A 17047-nucleotide genomic window follows, 5' to 3' on the forward strand; every position below is an offset into this window, starting at 1 on the left:
ACTGGCAGCGTTTTCAGCTGTGCACAGTTTTTTCTCATGTACAGTGGTACCTCCAGTTACGAACTTAATTCGTTCAGGACGTCTGTTCTTAATCTGAAACCGTTCTTAACCTGAAGCACCACTTTAGCTAATGGGGCCTCCCGCTGCCAGCGCACGACTTCCGCTCAAATCCTGGGGCAAAGTTCGCAACAAGGGGCATTTACTTCCAGGTTAGCGGAGCTCGTTACCCAAAGCATTCGTAAGGAGGATGGTACGTAACACGAGGTTCCACTGTATTCAATAAACGTATTCCAATCTTCTCTAAACGTATGTTCTTTTTGTTCTCTTATTCTATATGTTAAGTCTGCAAGCTGCGCATATTCTGTCAACTTAAGTTGCCACTCTTCTTTGGCTGGGACTTTGCTCGTTTTCCATTTTGGGGCTAACAATACATGGGCTGCAGTAGTAGCATACATAAATAACCTTTTTTGACATCTGGGAATTTCAGTCTCAATTATCCCCAACAGAAAGGACTCTGGGTTTTTTGGGAAAGTACTTAAAAAAATTTTTTTCAATTCATTATGCATCATTTCCTAATACTCTTTTACCCTTTTACAAGTCCACCACATATGGAGGAAGGTTCCCTCAACCTCTTTGCATCTCCAGTCACTATGCATCAGTTTATACCCCTCTATGACCCCCCACCACTTATTTGTCATTTTTTGTAAACTAAAAAGCCCCAAACGTTGTAACTTTTCTTCATAGGGGACTTGCTCCATCTACTTTTCCAGCTCTGCAATATCCTTTTTGAGACGGAGTGGCTGGAATCACAGCGAGAATGGATCTCAAATGGGTATATAACCATTCCCATGAAATCCACATGCTAGTTGTGGTTGCGGCCACCAAACTTGCTCTCACACATGCATATCACACTCAGCCCATGTGCTAATTGTGCACATACAAAGGCACACAGCCCACTTTATGAATCGCCCCCCCACTCTGTCACATGTCACTCATCCCCATTACAATGATTGGCTAACAGGAGAGGTTTAAACTACTTCTCTATTGCTCCCAGGTAAATTTGCATTGAAAGCAGTGAGAAAATAGCACAGAGAGAACTACTTATGGTTGAGGCATTGTATATTCTGCATTCAAAAAAAATATATAAAGAAAAAAGACAAATTTCATGACCTATTTGCATTTCCCCCCCAGCAACAGACTTGTGGCAACAGAGCACAGCAAAAGCAGCTGGTCTTCTGAGACCAAAGAGGACCATTATTGACTAGTCAGAATGCCTTAGAAGTGCCATTAGAGGGCAGGCTTCAAATTTTTTGGCTTTAATGGTTGCTCCAGCTTCTGAAATTGATCTAAAGAAAAATCCAATTAATTGTCCTGAAAAGAAAGGTTAGCTTTTCATCTTCATTACGGTCTTTCATTTCAGCATTCTTGACATCCCATTTAGGGTGCTTTTGCAAGCATACAATGCTTATTAATGGTAATTAATTTGCAATGCAAGTGCTTTGCAGCCCTTTTAGCTACAAAGACCCTGAAACGGCTCCCTGAGGGTGATTCAATATTATTTCTTGTTTTACAGGTGGCCACTCTTCGTTCTCTTACAATACAGGTCCTGGTGCCTGGCAAGCCCTGCTGGAGGCAGGCTCTGCTTATCTAGTCGAGTGGGAAAAGTGTTCTGTAGATATCTGGAGGCCTTATGTTAGGAGCACAGGAAGCTTCCTTATACTGTCAGCCCATTGATCTATCTAGCTCAGTGTTGCCTAACACTGATTGGCAGCAGCTCTCTAGGGCAGGCTTCCTCAAACTCGGCCCTCCAGATGTTTTCAGACTACAATTCCCATCATCCCTGATCACTGGTCCTGCTAGCTAGGGATCATGGGAGTTGTAGGCCAAAAACATCTGGAGGGCCGAGTTTGAGGAAGCCTGCTCTAGGGTTTCAGGCAGGAGTCCATCCTAGCCCTACCTGAAGATGCTGGCTTTTGAATCTGGGACCTTCTGCATGAAACGTAGGTACTCTACCACTGAGCTATGGCCGTTCCTGTCTCTGTGGGTCCTTGAGGAGGGGGCTCTTGGGGGCCTTCCTAGTCCTGCTTTGGTGGCGGGGGCAAAAAAGGACAAAGAATTGGACCAGTCTAAATTATACCCACCATGTAATTTATAGAAATCAATTATTATTCCTGCCTATCTTTGTGCAAGATTAGCAGCCAAACCTAAGAAATGCATATTCTTGCTAGTTAGCATGAGAAGGGGTTAAGTCAACAGAGCTGTATTGCTGATAGCCAGAAACTCAAGACCATAGAAATACAATTGGTAGAGAGGTCTCTGTGTGATGTCATTTCCTCTCCTCTCCAGGAGAGGAAGGCGCATATAGAACTTGTTCCTTTCTCTCTCTACCCCTTTGACTAGTGCTAAATGCAGACATGCCTTTGCTTGCTCCAGCTTCAGGCAGTTATACTGTAAATAGAAGTATCTTGCCTGCATAGGTTTTACTGCTGCCATTGTTGCGGACCAATGCCTGATAATAAAAGTAAATCTTATTTCTAAGCTTACTTTACAAGTTGTTGCCTGATTCTTTGTTAAGCTGGCTTTCCCCTTCTTGCCCCGCTTACATCGTAGCTGGACTTGTTCAGAAGAAGGCTATGCAGCCTTATTTCTATGCCTTTAATTTTGCTGCCGAGGATGGGATTTTGAAACTCTCTTCAACCCACACACAGGGGTGCCTGGAAGGATAAATTGCAATCAGTATATCCTCTCCTATCAGTTAAAACCCATCCCAAAAATTTAAGTCCATTCATTTCGGTGGGTCTACTCTTGAATATGACGTCATCAGGAGTAACCCCATGTCTGTGATCATGCGCAAAGTGTTTTTCCCTTTCTGCAGCATATCTGCAGCTAGTCTTAACGCTGACATGAAAGCATGTGTTACTATACATGGAAAGCACATGGCTTCCCACAAATAATCATGGGAACTGTAGTTTACCCATCACAGAGCCCCCAGCACCTAACTACATTCCCATAATTCTTTGGGGGGAAACCATCTGCTTTAAATGTATACTGTGTAGTACACAGTCATTGAGGCGGTATTCAGTCACATATCAGAACATTCTGGCTGTGCAATTATAGTTGATTTGACGCTCTAGTGCAACAAGCCTGCTCAAAAAACCTGGACGTTTTGTGATAAGGAGAGTGGAAATGCATTGCAAAACGTGGGATAATAAATTGCTTGATGGCATGTCGTCTAGCTTTCCTGCAAACCAATGCTCACTAAAGCAGGTCATCAGGGAGTAATCAACATCTGACCTTCCCACTAACTTTGTGTGAACGAATCAGGATTAATGCTTAATTTATTCAAAGGCATGTTTGTGTGTTTTTAATTTATTTTATTTAAAAAAAGGATGAATGTTTAATAAACAAGTCAACTGGAAGCAGCTTGATGCTCTAGTTGGTAAGTGTGGTTAGGATTGTGTTATGTACTGAGTTGAATAGGATCCAAAAGGCAGCAGTCTGATTGGTCCTAGAACAATGCAGCAGTATGATTGGTTGGCAGGAACCACCCAATCATGCTCCAGATAGAAGTGAATCCACAACCTGATTGGCTTACAGTAGAATTCCGGAATTAGCCAATCATGTGCAGCCCATTGTGTAAATAATGTATATAAAGCAGATACTTTGAGGGGACTTTCATTCATTCCTCCTCACCACTATGAGCTGAATAAAGAGCATGAAATCACTTTGCGACTCTGAGTATATTTCAGATTGCAACTTAAGGCTGCAGATATAAGGCCCACTGAATTCATTGGGGCTTCTGTCTGAGGAGATCTGGGCTGGACTGTAACGCCTACTGTAGTGGATCAAAAGAATTAGCTGGGGATAGAGTGTCAGTTGATCAAACGGAGCATTTCTACCTGCAGTTTGCAGCAGCTATGTTGATAAGGAAAGATTAGTGAAATACCCCAGGGTATATCTGCAAATAAACAAAGCGGCTTTAAATATTGCATTTAGACTATGAGTACACTTTGTGGTCCTGAAGAGACTTCACATTTGCCCCATAGAGTATTGAATACATGCTGAAGCTAGTTCAAATTAGTGCAAGGAAAGCTAGTGCGGTTTAGCCTCTACTTAATGAAGCTTCAGTCAGAGAGGATAATTTAATTCAAATCCTCCAGGGCCACAATTTGCTGCGTAGACTGTCGCTTCTTTAAAATGTCCACTGCCCTGTGAAGCTGTGGAAACCATCCCATATTGTGTGTGCATGGTTGTGCTTGTTAAGGTTAGGGTTGTGCATTGAAGAAGACACCAGGGCGTTGTTGGGGACAACAATGTCTTAATGTAATTTCATGGGTAGCCAACCTGATGGCCTTTAGAAGTTCTTATTGGACTACATCTCCCTTCATCCCTGACCACAGCATCTAGAGAGCACCAGGTTGGCATCTTCTGGCTCATTTGAATCCCAATACACTGTTCTTCAACCTTGCAGTTGGAGTCCAACTGTTGGACTACAACTTCCATCACCCTTGGCCATTGAGTAAGCTGCCTGGGGTTGATGGGAGTTGTAGTCCAACAACATGGTTGGAGAACACTGAGCTGCAGGTGTATTGTAGGAACACTGGGGGTATTCTGGGATGAGTGCAGGTATTTCCTTTATAAGGTATTTGTTCTACGTGAGACATTGCAGGCTTTTCTGACTGCTGCTTCTACTGGAGTGGGAGATCAGTGTGCAGATTGCTTTACTGCATGGAAGTGGGGGCTAGCTGGGGTTTTTTTTTGCTCCGGGGGGGTGCCATTGAGGCTCCCAGCCTCCCTCTGTGTGTGTGTGTGTGTGTGTGTGTGTGTGTGTGTGTGTGTGTATACGCAAATGTGTGTGGGTGGGCTGCCAAACTGGGTCTTTGACCCAGGTGAAATAAAGCCTAGTTTTGCCCCTGCCAAACACTGGGTTGTATCTGATGTTAGTCCAATACAGAGTACACTCATTGAAATGAATGAATCAAACTTGGTTGGAGGCAACCTTGCCCTTTATTTCAAATAATACCAGCTCACCACCGCCACCATCATAGAGCTATATGGACATGTCAGAAAATCCTGAACCTTACACACCTTTCATCTGAATCTGGCTTGAGGAAAAACAAAGGAAGAAGCGTTTATTATCCATCCTGAAAGAGCAGTTGCCTTGTCTTACTCTCAGACAGATCTGCAAAAAATGGGAAGCACAGTCTCACTGAGAGTAGTATCACTGCTGGAGTGTTGGGCTGGGCCCACAAAGACCTGGGTTCAAAGTCCAGCTGCTCCGTTAAGCTTACAGGGTGGCCTTGGCTGAGTTCTACCTCACAAGATTGTTGTGAGGATAAAGGGGTGGGGAGGAACCACCTGAAGGAGCGTCTCCACCCCCACCCTCCAGCCCGGGCACCAAGGTTCTCCTCCGAGGGTCTTCTGGCGGTTCCCTCACTGCGAGAAGTGAAGTGACAGGCAACCAGGCAGAGGGTCTTCTTGGTAGCGGATGTCAAGGAAATAAACAACTATCTGACTTATAGAAGACATCTGAAGGCAGTCCTGTTTAGGGAAGTTTTTAATGTTTGACGTTTTATCGTATTTTTAATACTCTCTTGGGAGCCACCTAGAGTGGCTGGGGAAACCCAGCCAGATGGGCAGGGTATAAATAAAACGAGGATGATAATAATAATGTACACTACCCTTGAGGTCCTGGAAGAAAGATGGGGTACAACTTGTCTGGAGAAGGGGGGAATCAGGTGGTGACCACACCAGGGGCAGACTTTGGTCATTTCATAATATGCAAGGCTAGAATTGGGTACCCCAAATCTCTTCTCAGTTATAAAGGTAAGGTAAAGGGACCCCTGCCCATTAGGTCCAGTCGTGGCCGACTCTGGGGTTGCGGCACTCATCTTGCTTTATTGGCCGAGGGAGCCGGCATACAGTTTCCAGGTCATGACTAAGCCGCTTCTGGCGAACCAGAGTAGTGCACGGAAACGCTGTTTACCTTCCCGCCAGAGCAGTACCTATTTATCTACTTGCACTTTGAGATGCTTTCGAACTGCTAGGTTGGCAGGAGCAGGGACCGAGCAACGGGAGCTCACCCCATTGCCGGGATTTGAACCGCCGACCTTCTGATCGGCAAGTCCTAGGCTCTGTGGTTTAACCCACAGTTCCACCCTTCTTCTCAGTTATGGATCCTGTCAATTTTGTGCCCCCTTGGCTCGATGCCCTGTGAGGGCGAACTGTGTGGCAGCACCCTAAATCTGGTGCTGAGGACACTAAACTTGCGTGGAGACAACCAGAAGCGAGGACGTTGTATTGGGAAAGCATACCTATGGAGGTGATATTCCAACTCCCCCATTTCCAAGCTACCAAGAAAGCAGCATAGAAGACCATAACCGTGCCACCCTGATTTGTAAATACGCCTTCCATCAGGAAAAGCAGCTCCCGCCTGTTTCTCAATTTGGACGTGTGTGATACATTACTGAGAAAGGGCTACAGCTCAGCGCTAGAACACCTGCTTTGCACGCACGTTTAATCCGCAGCATCCCAAGCAGGGCCGGGAGAGAGACACCCGTGCCTGAAGCCCGTGACTGCTGCTGCTGCCAGTCAGTGCAGAGAATACTGAGAAACCCAGTGGTCTGACTCAGTATATGGCAGCTTCTTATGTTCAAGGGTGGTCAAGAGGAGGCCTCTTAGCATGCATTTGGTCCCCCCCCAAGATTTGCAAAAGGGGCATGTGTTGATCTTTCTCTCGATTGCGGGTTGGGGGGCGCGCGTGGATTGAATGCAATCTTTGTTTGGGGTTGCCTATGTGGGGGGTAGTGGTGGGGTGTGTGTGTGTGCGGTCGTTGCATTTGGCGAGCGGGCTCTCTGGAAGCACGGCTTGCTTGCATCTGTATGGAACGGGGGAAGACAACAGCTTCACGGGTTGCTACTACGGGAGGGGCTGGGCGGCGTCTTGGAAGACCATGCGTTTTCTCTTCCGCTTTGCAAAAGATGTGGAGCAGCGATGACTGAGGTGGGGATGGGGCTTTATTGCATCAGTCTTTATTGCATGGGGGGTGTTGATTTTTTTTGTACTACCCCCCCCCCTCGTTGTAGGTTGTTTATGAATGGGTTGATGATGATAATAGCAGCTTTACGGGTTGCTAAGGGAGGGGCAGCAATCCAACAGACCTGGCGTTCCCCTCGGTAGATTTGCAAAAGGTGGGGTGGGGTGGGATAGAGGCAGAATTGCATCAGGCAAGCAGACGGCGGAGCTGGGGTGGGAGGGGGCGCTGCCTGTCTTTCCCCTCCCTCAGCCGGTCTCTCTCTCTCCCCCCCCCAACCCCATTCCCCAGCGTGCAAAAGAGACAGGAGCCTCCTCACATGACCCTCTCCCGGCTGCGTCTTTGGATGGCTGCAAGTGGGGAATGGGCAGGGAGGGGCCACGGCGTGGAGACAGACAGACCGAGAGACAGGCGGCCACAAGGGGGAGGACCGCGCGCTCTGCAGCTGCGCCCGCCGCTACCGGCGCCGCTTCCCGGGGCTTCTCCTCCTCCGCTCCCCCATGGGTCGCTCCGGCGCCGCCCTTTGGAGACCGTGAGGGGTCCAGCATGGAAGAGGTAAGCGGGGCCGGGCGGCAGGCGGCTCTGCCGGGGGTGGGGGGCGGAGGATCGGAGCTGGCGGCAGGGCGTGGTGCTCGCTTGGATCTTTCCGATGCTGGGGGGCTGGGGCTGTATTTGCGTAGGACGTGGAGTGGGGGGGTCAGTTGTAAAAAGGACCGCGGGGTGGGGTGCCTGACTTTTCCTGGGTGGGGGAGGTGAGGGTTTGAGAGAAGCATTGCAACTCCGGGAGTAACGCGTGGGGCTGGCGGAGAGGAGGGTGTAGGGGGGGATGCTGGTTGTAGGGCGTGGGGGGGGGGCGGCGGCTGGCGCTTGGCGCGGCGGTGGGGTTTTAAACAGGGTGGGAGTCTAACAGGGAGGGAGCCGCGCGTTAAGGTGCGAGGGAGAGCGTGCGCGCGCGCGGGGGGGGGGAGGATGCGCCCGCGTTTGGGGCTCCGGGAGAAGCTTTGGCTCGGGGTTATGGGGCATTCCGTGGGGCCGGGCTGAGGCTGGCGGTGTGGCGTGGGTTGCAAAAAATAAATAAAAATAAAAATTAAAAGTGGATGCGAAGAGAGGCCGGTGTGCTCAACGCTGGCAAAACCCGAGCTCTGGGTCTGGTTGGGATACAGGGCGAAAGAAGGGAGGGGGAGATTTAATTTTCTGGCGGGGTCTGTATGGGGTGGGTAAAATATTTTTCATTTTCTGGGGTTGGGCTGTTCCCAAGGGCAAAGTATCTTTGGCTGTTTTTTTGTTTTGGGGAGAGAGAGAGAAATATCGTGGCGCCTTCTAAGAGAGGTTGTCACACGTTTATTCTGGCGTCGCCTCGTGTGGGCTGGCATCCACTTTGCCAGGAGAGTACGAGGATCGTGTGGGGTTTGGGGGGTTATTCAGGGGTATGGCTGTGTGGGGAAGGGTTGTCTGTGCAGTAGGTGAAAGGCAGAGATCCGTGGGGGCCGCCGTCGCCAAGGGAAGGAGCAAGGAGTTGGGAGGAGGCAATGGATCTTCGTGAACGATTTGGGGTTTAGCAGCAACCCTGGGTGGGTCTGTGGGGTGCTGAGAGTCAGGCAGTGCTAGTGGGTTAAGAGGTAGGCTCCTTGGGGTGGGACATGTGTGTGAGCTGCACAATATGGGGTGCAGTGGGTGTCTGTGTAGAGGCAGTGGGCAGGTGATCAAGAGTTGAGTGTGGGGCTGGTGCAGAAGGTTGGGGTACACAGAGCTTGTGTACAAAAATTGGCGAGTAGCAGAATTATTTGGGACATAAGGTGCTTTATGTGGGGCTGGCGATCACCCTGAGGGTTACAGTGTAGGGTCTGGATATTGGGAGTCCAGCAGGTGCTTTGACAGGTGGAACTAACAGGTATAATTGGGAAAGCTGCAGGTCAGTGCCCAGCTAGCTCAGTATGACTGGCAGTGGCTCTCCAGAGAGTCAGACAGGGAATATTTCCCAGCCTTGTGTTAAGAAGCCAGCGAGTGAACCTGTGACCTTCTGGATGCTCTGTCACTGAGCTATGGACCTCCCTTTTATTGTAATGGAATGACATTTTTTAATCCCCAGACCAGCATTATACAATCTGATTCCCTTTAGATGTTTTTGACTACAAGCCCCATCATCCCTGCTGATGGAGCTGATGAGATTAGTAGTACAAAAACATCTGGAGGGTAGTAGGTTGGAGAAGACCAATTTTTACAAAATATATGTACTATAGTACAGTTGGCTGCATGAATCCACAGGATTCACCATAGATTTGCACCCTGTGCAAATGCTGACCTGTGTATCCCTCTTTTTCTGGCTCTCTGTGCCTCCACCACCATCCTTCATGTTTATACCTATTTAGGACCTTTGGTTTTGGTGCATGAAGAATCAGTCTGTTTGGTTTCCCTTTAAAGTCTGGAAAATTCCTAGTCTGGACAATTCCTACTCTCTTTATCAGTTTCCACACTGCCCCTTCAAAATGCTACATGTGATAATTTCTCACTGGCCTGTTTTCCCCACCCTGTTGCCCCTAAATGTGTTTCTGGTCTTCTGTGAATCTTGAGGTCCCCCTGAGAATTTGCTAATGCCTCCCATTTGTGTGTGGTTCGCCCTGTTTTGGATCCCGACTTGGAGAATGAGTTTGTTATTAGGACATGCTATATAGGATTAAGCCTTGGCATTCATTTACTTGAAATGGGTCCCTAAAGTGTGGCTGCTGGCTCCCATTTCAGTCCTTCAAATGGCCTGCTGCACATCCTTCTTAATTGTGCATTCGTGATGACTTGTGCTCATGATGGTACCCAGGGCATTTATTCGTGATCTCACTTTCAGTGGTGCCTGCAGAGGTTTCAGGTTGGGAATTCGTTTCCAATTAGACCGGTAACTTCCTGCTGAAATCTGTACCCATCGCAAATGTTCCAGGGTTCTTTTGTGTCTGACTTTTGTCACACTGTAGTGCAAGAGTGCCTCTCCAGACAGCAAGCACAGGGAAGCATTGCAGAACTACTAATAAAATGGAACGATGTGTGGATTGTCCAGTATAAATCTACCTCAAATGCACTGTTGTTGCTGTGGAATTCATCTGCAAAAAGGCTGACCAGTTTGGAAGCACCCCAAGTTGCAGATTACTCACTTGCTGAAATTTGTTGAGTGAGGTTCTTTAATTCTCCCTTCTCCACTCTAGGATGGATCCTTGAACAGGCCCACACCTTGATGGCAGTGCTGGAAATTCAGATACAAAATCTAATTGCAAAACTTAGGTTACGGTCACCACAATGGAATGTCTTAAGTGCCTTTTTTTGCAGTGGGGTTTATTTCAGATCCTTCTCTTAAGTGACATTTGGCTCTCCCCAGTTGCCATCTGGACATCCAGAGATCTTCACATGGTCACAATTGGTCCTGCACCAGTTGCAAAATGCTCCTGGCGCCTGGCTAATTTCTAACACTGCTCAGTGGTGGGTTTCCTAACAATCACCAGAACTTATGACCCTCTTCCTCACTGTTGCCGTCCACCCATCATCCCTCTTCAAGCAAACATAGAGGGAGGAGGAGGCACTGTTGCTGCTTGCTTCCCTTCTCCCTTTCGGATAGTGGTGAAGACTGGTTCCAGATTGGGGGTGGAGGCAAGCGTGATGGTGACTCACTAAGGGCAGCTTGACTGACAGCCCCCCAAAACCTAAGTCCCATATTGCATCTCATCACCTGGGAGAGGAATAAGATGGTTGCAGATCAGCTGTGGTGATCTGTCCGCCTTCCCTGTTGAGGGCTACATTGACTCAGAGATAATATGTCAAAGGCGGGGTGCCTGCGGTGGGTGGGGTTTGGGTACTTTCTGCTCCATCCATTGGCCTGGTATCCCATTACCTCCAGGAATGGAGCACCTCCCCTCCTGGGGAGAACACTGGCGGTCCAAAAAGCAGATAAAAACAATTGTAAACTCGAATGAAGTTATGCCACCAGGTGGCTTGGATGCTCCCTGCAAATGCTGATACACCACCCAGTCTGTTTGGTCCATTCCCATTTTTGTTCTCCTTGCCCCTCCTGTCTGCTTTCTCTCTGTCCCTCCACCCAGAGGTTAGGTTCCCCCCTCCAACTTAAGGTAAAGGGACCCCTGACCATTAGGTTCAGTCGTGACCAACTCTGGGGTTGCGGCGCTCATCTCGCTTTATTGGCCGAGGGAGCCGGCGTACAGACATGTGGCAAGCATGACTAAGCCACTTCTGGCGAACCAGAGCAGCGCACGGAAACGCCGTTTACCTTCCTGTCGGAGCGGTACCTATTTATCTACTTGCACTTTGACGTGCTTTCGAACTGCTAGGTTGGCAGGAGCAGGGACCGAGCAATGGGAGCTCACCCCGTCGCGGGGATTCGAACCGCCGACCTTCTGATCGGCAAGCCTTAGGCTCTGTGGTTTAACCCACAGCGCCACCCACGTCCCTTCTGCATCTTGTGCAAACGAGGGACACTTGAAAAGAAGTGAATGTGGTCTAGGTATTATATAGGGCAGCTTCATATGGGGTTGAGTGAGGGTCCTGGGTCTCTAAAAGAGGTCTGCAGGCAGGGCAGGCATCTTCCGGGTCCAGGAACACTATTGGGCAGAGAATGTATTCCTTTCTTTGAATTCCTTTTCTGCTCACTGGGTCGTACTAAGACGTGGCATTTTCCATTATTCCGAGCATTTTGCATATATTGCCACAGCGACCCTTGCAACAGTCCTGTAGGAGAGGCTGGTTTTCTGTTGGAGCGGAGGCTGATGGATAGGGGCTCCCATAAGGCCAGCTATGTAGTGTTTTCGAGGCTTGAGATGAGACTGGAACTGGCCCCTCTCCCAGATCATAGCTTGTTCTCGTAGCCACAAGATGACCCCAGCTATTACCACAAATCACGTATAATGGTTTCTCTCCTGATCTCTGGGAACTTTGCTTCCCTGCCTCCTCTCCTTCCTAGCTTAGTTAGTTAGTTTATTAAATGTATATCCTGCCTTTTCCAAGAAACTGTTCAAGGTGCCTAATGTTCTGGTAATGGTGCAATGCCCGGTGCAGTGATAGAAAGAAAACCCTTTTGTCCAAACATTAAAATTTCATAAAACCCTAGGAAGAATAATTAGACAGCCCTAAAAATTACACCAGCTCGCCGCCCTTAAAAGCTTACCTGAATAAAAACACCCTGTAGCGGTAAGGAGGGGATGTTTGTGGTTTGCCTGGTGCGCGGAGGGGAGTGCACTTTGCGCATGCTCAGTGGAAATGCATTCCCGCTGCCAATTCGGCAGAGAGCGGCGTGTTCTGTATCCCAGCTGCTAATGCATTATATGAGAGATAATATGTAATTATATATTGGAGAGCGGCTGACTCTGTATCAGCTTCTGAAACAGATGCCAGGGCCCAATGGCACTGAGCTCATTCTCCAGGGCGGCATCTGATGTCGAAATGCACACTTCTTGTTGAAGCTTCCTTGCAGATAATAATAATAATAATAATAATAATAATAATAATAATAATTTATTATTTGTACCCCGCCCATCTGGCTGGATTTCCCCAGCCACTCTGGGCAGCTTCCAACAAAGATTAAAAATACATTAAAATGTCACACATTAAAAACTTCCCTGAACAGGGCTGCCTCCAGAAGTCTTTGACATTGGATGTTTAGCTCTTTGACATCTGATGGGAGGGCATTCCACAGTGTGGGTGCCACTACCGAGAAGGCCCTCTGCCTGGTTCTCTGTAGTTTTGCTTCTCGCAGTTAGGGAACCGCCAGAAGGCCCTCGGCGCTGGACCTCAGCGTCCAGGCGGAATGATGGGGGTGGAGATGCTCCTTCAGGTATACAGGGCCGAGGCCGTTTAGGGCTTTAAAGGTCAACACCAACACTTTGAATTGTGCTCGGAAACGTACTGGGAGCCCAATGTAGGTCTTTCAAGATGGGTGTTATGTGGTCTCGGCGGCCGCCCCCAGTCACCAGTCTAGCTGCCGCATTCTGGATTAGTTGTAGTTTCCGGGTCACCTTCAAAGGTAGCCCCACGTAGAGTGCATTGCAGTAGTCCAAGCGGGAGATAACTAGAGCATGCACCACTCTGGCGAGACAGTCTGCAGGCAGGTAGGCCTCAGCCTGCGTACCAGATGGAGCTGGTAAACAGCTGCCCTGGACACAGAATGTGTGCTGCTGTGTGTGCCACTACGTCAAACCCTGTCTGTACTTTAAAAAAAACCACAGATTCTGGGACTCTTCTCTCTGGGCATCTAAAGCCCCACTCCAAAGAATACTGGGAACTTGAGTGTACCCTTCATAGAGCTACAATTCCCAACACCCTTAAAAAACCAGTTTCCAGGTTTTTTTGGAGAAAGTCATTTGGTAGAGCACAAGACTCTTAATCCGGAGGGTTGTGGGGGATATTTCTTATCCTCATCTCCTGTCCCATCTCCCTTGAAAAGATTATTCTGTCTCCTGCTTATATTTCATAGACAATTTAGGGGTAGGGATCCTCAGACAATTACAGTGGTGCCTCGGAAGTTGAATGGAATCCGTTCCGGATGTCCGTTCGACTTCCAAAGCCAAGGTGCGGCTTCCGATTGGCTGCAGGAGCTTCCTGCAGCCAATCGGAAGCCGCAGAAGCCATGTTGGACATTCAGGTTCCAAAGAACGTTCGCAAACCAGAACACTCACTTCCAGGTTTGCGGCGTTTGGGAGCCAAAACGTTTGACTCGCAAAGCGGTTGGGATCCATATAGATAAGTTTGTGTGTGTGTGTGTGTGTGTGTGAGAGAGAGAGAGAGAGAGAGAGAACGAGAACTTCAACCCACAGACCATATCAACAGTAAAATACAAAAGCAAAAAGGAACTGCAAATTTTGAAATAAAGAATTAAATGCTGTGCCGTGTGTGTACAAAGTTGCGTATATTTCCTTATTTCACAAACTTTACACTGCTTCCGCTCATCCTGGGGAGAGAGCTACTCCCTCTGTAACCACTGGAAATCCTGCTGGGCCTCCCCGCTTCTCTGCACATACACTTCTGAATGCTTCTGGAGGCATTGCTCAGCTACTTCCAACCCTTTCTAGCCATGAGGATTAGACACACTTAAAAACAAATAAAACAAAAACTGCTGAAATCTAGGGGACGCAGATTTTTATTCTGCTTGATAAACTCTGGTGTAGGAGCTGTCGTAGAACATTCACAGCTCTACATAAAACAGTAAACTCAAGGTGATAGTTCTCACGTAACCATCGTTATCAAGGGAGTACGTTTGGAAGGGAAAATGTTTGTGGGAACGTGGATGGCCGAACTGTACATCAGTGAGAGTTCATATCGCATTCCTCACATGCTTACAGGTGCTCCATTTCCTTTCTTCTCCAAAGGGAGATCTAATGAACAGGAGTTGTGATTCCTTCCCCTTTCTTGTATTGCTCTTCTGGGCTTTTTCTGGTGGACCGATAAGTATGGTCAGTTCTTTTGTTGAGACCCTTTGCGTGCGCTTGTGCCCATGAGCTTATTGTGATTTTGGAAGAGGTTTGCTGCAGAAAGGAACTTCAGAGTTGCACAGGTGTGCCCGTTGACCTTCTCGTATAACAAGTACTGCTGTTTTAAATTGTTCTGAACAAAAAGAAGAGGACGTTGCTACGTCTGCTGATTAAAGGAACAGCTCCTAATCAAGCTAGGTTCAATCTCTGAAATGAGGCATCGCTGCTCCCACTTCTCTATTACCTTGGCACCTAATCCCTGATTTGTTCAGAACTGACAAACAGGTCTGAGCAAAATATGTTTTGCTCGTGTTCAAGGACACCATTATTATTATTTTCAGATTCTCCTAAGGCGTTAAATATGGATTTGGAGACTTAGGCTGTGCGCACGCTGCTCCATTGAAGTACATCTGAGGCACATTCTATCCCTCAAAGAACTCTGGGCACTATAGTTTGTCAAGGTGTTGCTGGGAATTTCAACTCCGTAAACAGGCAGTGGTTTTCAACCAGTGTGCCGTGGCACCCTGGGGTGCCTTGAATGATGGTCAGGGGTGCCGCAGGCAATGCTGGCCTCTGTCCCTCTTCCCTTCCTCTGATTCCCTCACGTCTCTGCCTCCCAAAGGACTTGCACAGCTGTTTGTTGCAGCTGCTCCGGCTACAAGGTCCCCAGATGAATGGTGCCTCTGGGGCTGGTCAGGAGGTGCTGGTTGCCAGGAGCTGAGGCGGCCTTGGAGCAAGCAAGCAAGCAAGGGAGCAAGCGAGCCCAGCCAGCCAATTTGCCAGTGCTTGCTGTTGGGAATAGACAGACAAGTCCCAGGCCCTTGTGGGGCAGTGTGAGGAGGCACCTCTCTTTGAGGAAGGGGGGGGCAGCTCAGAGACCAGTGGTGGCAACAGCTGCCCAAAGGACTCCCAAGGAGAGGGGAGACGAGAGGAGGGTGAGGGAACCCTCCACAAGGAAGGGTGTTCGAAAAGGGGTGAGAGGCTGTCAGCTCTGTAGGCAAGGGTGACATAACTAGGTTCATGAGCCCCACAGGGGTGTCGCAGAAAGGATGTAGTTGGTCAAGGGAGCCGTGGACTCAAAAAGGTTGAAAACCTCTGCTGTACTCTAAAAATAACAGATTGGCAAATCAAATTACAGGAATTGGTGGAGACGGCTCAACTGACTAGTAAACTCAGAGGAAACTCAAAGCAAAAATTTGCGGAAAAATGGGATGGCTATAGAAGATATGTTCAAAAATACAATAATAGTTTTGACTGTGCTAGCATTCGAGTGATAAAGGAACTACCATATTTTTCGCTCTATAAGATGCACCAGACCACAAGACGACCTAGTTTTTGGAGGAGGAAAACAAAACAAAACAAAAATTCTGAATCTCAGAAGCCAGAACAGCAAGAGGGATCGCTGCACAGTGTAAGCAGCAATCCCACTTGCTGTTCTGGCTTCTGTGATAGCTGCGCAGCCTGCATTCGCTCCATAAGACGCACACACATTTCCCCTTACTTTTTAGGAGTACTTACTTTTTTGTGTACATTCGATTGTAAGATAAAATATATGCAAAGGGACTTGACAGGAAGTCAAAGTTGAAGAAAAGATTTTGGAAGATAAAAGGGGGAAAATATTTACTTTCATTATTATCATTTTGTGTGCGGGTGTGTGGGTGTGGGTGTCTGCACATATGTGTGTTTTTGTATGGAATGTTTGGGAGGAAATAAGACTGTAAATAACAAATAACAAACTAAATATTGATGTATGTAATTTTTATTTCTTAAATTATCTTTAGTGGTAGGGACGCAGGTGGCGCTGTGGGTAAAAGCCTCAGCGCCTAGGGCTTGCCGATCGAAAGGTCGGCGGTTCGAATCCCTGCGGCGGGGTGCGCTCCCGTCGTTCGGTCCCAGCACCTGCCAACCTAGCAGTTCGAAAGCACCCCCGGGTGCAAGTAGATAAATAGGGACCGCTTACAAGCGGGAAGGTAAACGGCGTTTCTGTGTGTGGCTCTGGCTCACCAGAGCAGCGATGTCACGCTGGCCACGTGACCCGGAAGTGTCTCCGGACAGCGCTGGCCCCCGGCCTCTTGAGTGAGATGGGCGCACAACCCTAGAGTCTGGCAAGACTGGCCCGTACGGGCAGGGGTACCTTTACCTTTACCTTTATCTTTAGTGGTAGTATGGCTGTGTTGTGTTTTGTAACATTAAATCATTCAATAAAAATTATTTTAAAAAAGAAAGAAAAGAAAACCTGCTGAAAGGGATCAAGCACAGAGCCAAGAATTCTTTGAGGGAAAGAATATTCCTCAAAAGGTATAGTGTAAACACAGCCTACAGCTGCAATCCTAACCTCACTTAGCCTGGGGTTAATAGAACTTGCTCCTGAGTACATACTGGATTCAATAGCATTTGCTCCTGAGTAGACGTGATTCGGCTTGCAGCCTGAGCTTGACTGGACTTGGAGCCTGGGCTCTGCTTTCATCTCAAGAAGCATATGCTCTCACTCAATCCCCTGTGTTCTTCCCTTATTATTGAAGGCCTGATTAATCTTGATGTCCCTGGAGATGCTGT

The 17047-nt window shown here is 48.1% G+C and overlaps 1 protein-coding gene across 1 annotated transcript in view; it reads left to right on the forward strand.

Annotated features, from left to right (window-relative positions):
• The first annotated feature begins 7382 nt into the window (after nt 1–7382).
• The window catches only part of ARHGAP23 (Rho GTPase activating protein 23), a 181211-nt gene continuing 171546 nt past the window's right edge, over nt 7383–17047 (forward strand). Inside the window, exon 1 of the mRNA XM_053362005.1 lies at nt 7383–7589. Coding sequence (XP_053217980.1) covers nt 7398–7589 — 192 coding nt within the window. The 5' untranslated portion in view covers nt 7383–7397. The remainder of the gene's footprint in view (nt 7590–17047) is intronic.

This window comes from Podarcis raffonei, chromosome 13 (assembly GCF_027172205.1).
Source record: "Podarcis raffonei isolate rPodRaf1 chromosome 13, rPodRaf1.pri, whole genome shotgun sequence".
Taxonomy (NCBI): domain Eukaryota; kingdom Metazoa; phylum Chordata; class Lepidosauria; order Squamata; family Lacertidae; genus Podarcis; species Podarcis raffonei.